A 5748-nucleotide genomic window follows, 5' to 3' on the forward strand; every position below is an offset into this window, starting at 1 on the left:
AAATACGAACAACCCTGTTCCTACTGTCTAAGATTATTGGCTTCTTCGTTGCTGTTGAAACTGGTGCGTTGGCCAGTCTGCTGTTTGAGCGAATGATTCCATCTTTGCCTATAGAAGGTGTCAACTGAATCAACCTCCTTTTTTTGAATTGGCTTGTTGTGTGTTAGTTGATTATTAACATCCTCATTAAACGATTGTTGCTGATATAGACGAAACAGAAAGTTCTCTGCATCTGTGATCTGTTGGTCACGTGTTCTCGTTTTCTTTCGTCAGTTTTCCATTTTGCTGACAACGGCTCTGAGTTTCAACCACTGGCTAAATTTGTTTGCATCAATGAGATCCTTGTCAATTGGTTGTCGTCTTGTTTCCTGTAAATTGCTTTCTGCGCTGTTCATGAAAACATTTTCATTTTGTTGTTCGTCTGTTTTCCAATTATTGCTAGAAGATAGAAGAAACTGTGGTCCCTGTAACTAAAAAGTTTTTTCTGTCATCTCTGTTGCTTTAAGTCCCCTCGTTCCTTGATCTGCTGGGTTGTCATTGGTGTTGACGTAGTTCAGCTGATTGGTGGTGGTGAGGTCCCTTATTTGCGAAATCCGGTTTCCTCTTTTGTACATCTTTTGGTTCTATTTAAAGTTCCTTATCCAATTGAGAGCAGTCGTGCTGTCACTCCATAGAAAGATTTCGTCAAATTTGAAATCCACTTTATCCTCGATTATTTTCCTCATTCTTGCTGCATAAAGTGCTTTCTGCAGTTCTAGTCTGGGAATTGTTGTTTGACGTAAAGATGCCACTCTTGTTTTTCCCGTAAGAAAACGAGTTGTGGTTTCTTGGTTCCTGGTTGTCTTGATGTATGCTACTGCTGCCGGTGCTTCCAGTGATGCGTCGCAGAATACATGAAGTTCCATTGTGTACCCAAGTGCTGTACTACCTACCAACCTGTTTACCCCTACCGTACCTAACAGTTCCGTTTCCTCTACCCAATCCTTTATGATATTTCCATTGTCTTCACTGATGTCTTTGTCCCATTCGCGTCCATGTTTCCACATTTATTGCAGTAGAATCTTTGCTCGGATGAGGAATGGAGATATGATTCGCAAAGGATCGTAGAAACTTGACACAAAAGACAGAAACTTGCGTTGTGTCCAAGTTTTCCTGTCCAAGTTCTTTCTGTATTTCGCTTTGAACATTATTTTGTCTTCGTCCAAGCTCCAGTGAATTCCGAGCACTCTTTGATGAAAGGTTTCACTGACGAGCTCGCCAACTGGTTTGCATAGATCGTCTTCCATCTGCTGACAAAACTCACGGCTGTTGCTGCACCATTTTGCCAGATTGAATTTACCTTTTTTAAGAGTATCCTTGACATTCTTGGCTGTAGTGAAAGCTGTGATGGCGTCGCCGAAAGATGCAACCATGTCATCCATGTAGAATGTCCGCTGAATGGTCTCCATAGAATTTGGATGATCTTCGATGTCGTCTTTGGCTGTCTGTTGCAAAACAAATTTGCACAGGCTGGTGAGTCCCTGGCTCCAAAGTTGTGTCTTTGGTATTCGTACACCTCTAATTCTGGGCTGTTTGGTTGTCTCTACATAAATCGCAGATAACGTCGGTCTTGATGTCGTACTCCAATTTGCATAAACATCGCTTCGATGTCTCCCTGGATAACAATGGCTCCCTGTCGGAATCGTAGCAGAATTCCAAGCATATTCCCAAGGATATCAGGACCTGCTAAGAGTTTGTTTATGAAGCTTGCTCCACTTTGTGGTGCTTTGGCATTGCAGGTTCGCCGTATCTTGTTGGGTTTGTCTGGTCTGACACGACCATAGTGTGGTATGTACCAACTTGTTTCGTTCTGTTGATGAGCGGGTACTTTTGTAATGTAGTTCTTTTCTAGGTCTGCTTGAATGCCCTCATTGTATTTCTTGTACTGTTCAGGTTTCTTTTGTAATCTGTTCACAAGATGGTTCAGATGAGTCAAAGCTTGTTCCCGGTTGTCTGGCAAACTGCTGTTGTCTTTCCAGAGAAGTCCTGTTTCATAACGTTCATCCGCTTGTCTCACGCACGTTGTCTTAAATATATTGTTGGCAAGCCAAATCTCTGGATCATTTGATTTGCTTTGGTTTTCGAAAGGTTTTTTCTGTGCTTTCCACAAATGAGAAACTTCTTCGTTGATGTCAAGTTTTTTCAAGGCATTTGCTGCAAAACAAAGCATTATTGTGCATTGAATGTTGTGTTTTGCTATCATCCAATTCTGTATGAGGTTCAGAAATAGTCCAACCAAGTTTGAAAAGACTTGCGCTTGGTGTTGACGATGGTCCTTGTTCCAATCTGATTGGTAAGATCAGGTTAATGTTGTCTTGTTCAATCAATACTGTGACTTGGAGATTATCCAGAGTTTGCATATTGACTTGTCTATGGTAATCATACTTTCTGGCAATGTCTCCCGGGTGCTCCCTCTGCTTCGGCAAATTGAATTTTTCCACAACGTATATCTGTTTGAGATTGTAGCGTTCCTCGTCTTTCAAAATTGAAATTTCTGTTGACGTTTTGTAACAAGTTTTTGTGTCTGTTCCGTTGGCTCCTTCAAAAACAAGTTGTTGACGTGTTTCTTTCTGAAGACGTAGTTCATCAGCTGTCTTCGAGAGAAGTATGGCCAAGCTGCTTCCTGGGCCAATGAAGGCGTAGGTTCGAACTTTGTTCTCTTTGTTGTGTAAAATAACTGGCATGACATAGATAAGATTTGTTGTTTTAGTTGCTGGTGTCATATCCTTTGTTGTGGTTATAACTATGTCGTTGATGACTACAAATGAGTTACAATTTCCTGCCGAGTTGTTCAATTGAGAGTTTGATTGAATAATTGAGGTCAGTGTTCGTCCGTATCTACTGTTGGCACCGTGTAGCATAGTGTTGTGTTGTTGTCCGTATCCTTGCTCACTGCAATTAGAGTTTGAAGGACAGTTGTTGGCTTGATGGTTCGATCCCAAACAGTTTCCGCAAAAGTTTAACTGATAAGCCGTTTAAAGTCTTTCATCTGCTGTCTTTCCTTTAAACGTTGGGCAATGGAGTATCTGGTAGTTACCGTCGTTGAAGACACAAGGCAGAGGCTGGTTGTTGCTGTTGCTTCCTCTTGTTACTCGAAACATTTGTGTTGTGCTCCGCTGGTTGTACTGGTTCTTGTTGTTAATGTTGTTGCTAAGGTTAATTATGTTCTGTTTTGGTTGTTGTTGCTGTTGTTCCCTGTTTGGAATAGTTTGTTCTTGATGAAATTGTCGGTTTCCATTTAAGTTGAAACTTCGTTGATTTGTGTCATTGGCTGTGTTAAAGCTAGTCCCGCTTCGTACTATATGCGTTGAGCGTTCATGTGCTTCGGCTATTTCTTTAATCTTTTGATTGAAGTCTGCAAGTGTCGGTTGTTGAATTTGTCATCTTAAAATAAACTGGTTCCATTTTAATTTTTTGCCGTACGGCGGTTTGTCGGTTACATGCTTCAAAATTGCCGTGCTGTTGAGATCGACTTCGAAGTTCAATTCTTGCAGTGTCCTCCTTGTCATGGTGTTTATGAAAATGGAGAAATTTACAATTGTCCAAGGGAGAGATGTCGTTGGTGGCCTGTAGTTGATGAGTTTCTCCAACAAGTTGCTGATGATGACGTTTATGTTCCCAAAACGCTGTTTCAATCGTTTATTGCATCTTTGTACAAGTGTCTGTTGCAGGCAAATCCTTAAATTGCTGATTTGGCTTTATCAATTACAAGTCCTTGCAGATAGGCGCTCGTCTGTCCAACACTGAGATGAGTACCTCCGATCATGAAGTTGAAACGGCTGTACCAATCTGCCAATTTGCTCGGGCCATCGTTGAACTTCTGAGGATCCATCTTTGGAAGAGCTTCAACATAAGGCGTGTAGAACGGAATTGGCTGTGGAAACGTTGTTGACATTTGCTGTGACTGTACTGTTGGCTGATTGAGTGTTTGTATGTCCCCCATTTCAGTTACTATGTTCTGATGGTCGTTCAGGCTGCCTGAGTAAGCTAATCTATCAAACCAAAAGCTGTTGAGGTTGTCACGTTGAGCTGAATTGCTGGTATCTGGTTGTTCGTTGTGTAAGGTTCCGTTATTTGATGTTTGTTGTTGTCCAGTTGCTCTTGTGTTGATGTTGTTGTTGGTTGTTGAGTTATCCGTTGTCGAATTGGACGCTACTGTTGTCTCGTTGTTGTCTTGTGTGTTGAAATTTGTTGTGTAGTTTTCTTGCGAAAATTGATTCTGAATATTAATTTTCATGTCGTCGATGTTGTTCCACGTGTCAGTTATTTTTCCAATGTACTCCTCATGTTGATCGTCAAACTGTGATATCAACACGTAACCTGTTTCCTCGAACTCCGAAAATGTTTCCGCTGCCTTTTCATGAACTTTCTTTGCTGCATTTATGTTCCCACTATCAATCAATTCGCTCATGGTTTTCAAGTTCTTCGCAATTTTCTCCCCCATCATCCTGATTTTTGCTTTCAAAGCGGGTGGTTGCTTGGTTCTGTTCGGCATTGCTGTCAGGCGTTTTGTATTCTGCTTTGTGTTTTGTGTTGTTGAAATGTTGACTGTGCTGGGGGGACTTTATTGTCCGGTGGGGAGGGGGTTCTGGGTCTTTGGGGTTGATGCGTGGTCTTTGTCTTTGCCGTTTCCCTGGCCTTTGCCTTTGCCTTGAGGTTGCGCGTTCGAGCTTGGTTGGGGGGATCACCAGAAAAAAACTGTGCGTTGTTCCGCTTTCAGTTAATATTGAATGTGTAGTGTTGGTGGTGCTGTGGCCCGACGTCAGAGAATCAAATTAATCAGCTTGCTCCACTGACGCCAATGTTGGTGGCGTTTCAAAAAAGACCCTTGAGTTATAGTTAATTTTAGTTAATTTGGCACGATATGCCTGGGCTACCCTTTGCCCACTTTTGTTCCTTGTCAACAGTTGAGAATTTCGTGAGATTTGCTTCACAAATCGTCTTTTGCTACCGTGAAAAATTCATCCATTTCCTAACCATTGAATTACATCTATATAATCAACATTATGACTTGGTTTTCTTAATGTTGCAGTTTCTAGCACGTGCCTCTCCTGGTACCCCATTCTTTCAATCAGCTTGAATCTGTACGGCCTCGCATTTAATATGTACGTCAAAAAATTAGTCAGGTGTTAAATTCAGAATTCTTTTTTTGAAACTAGATCTGCTTGATCGATAATGAAATAAAAGAAGACAACTCACACATGATTTCTGGCTTTACAACGTTCATTGCTTTACGTGCGTTTGCAATTGCGGAGTGAAAGATTGCCATCATATGAATTCAGCTTTTTGAGACGATGTAGAAATATGTGTCGAAACTCAAGTAAAATAAAAATTAGGGGAGGATTACAAATCTCGTATTTTTACTATAAAAAACCAACAGTGTGAGACGCATAGCTTAATTTTGAGAGAAGCAAAAGAGTTGATTTAATAATAAAGTTTTTCCAATGACACGGCAAGGTTCATTAGGTTGCTGATATGTCAGTGAGTTGTTTTTCCGGTCTTACTTTTTTAAACTAGGTTTGAACTTATGTAACATTCCTAGAAAATAAAGGGCGGGGAGCATGGTATAATGAGTCAATCACTTTGAAGACGTGGAATCAAATGACTGACTACTCTGCACAAAAAATTTCTTTGGAAAAATTTAGGCCGTAACTTTATGGTAGCAAAAAATGAGCATATCTGACGTCGACCAGAAACTAGTAAAAGTAC

At 40.9% G+C, this 5748-nt stretch overlaps 1 protein-coding gene across 1 annotated transcript; it reads right to left on the reverse strand.

Moving 5' to 3' along the window:
• Nucleotides 1–1046: 1046 nt before the first annotated feature.
• Nucleotides 1047–2900, reverse strand: LOC142355192 (uncharacterized). Its single transcript, XM_075407433.1, has 3 exons — nt 2276–2900; nt 1622–2193; nt 1047–1484 (listed from the first exon to the last, which is right to left on the reverse strand). Exons 1-3 carry the CDS (start codon nt 2898–2900, stop codon nt 1047–1049), a joined length of 1635 nt encoding a protein of 544 aa, XP_075263548.1.
• Between the last annotated feature and the right edge of the window lie 2848 nt (nt 2901–5748).

The sequence above is a fragment of the Convolutriloba macropyga genome, unplaced genomic scaffold (assembly GCF_964194025.1).
Source record: "Convolutriloba macropyga unplaced genomic scaffold, txConMacr16.3 SCAFFOLD_1820, whole genome shotgun sequence".
Classification (NCBI taxonomy): domain Eukaryota; kingdom Metazoa; phylum Xenacoelomorpha; order Acoela; family Convolutidae; genus Convolutriloba; species Convolutriloba macropyga.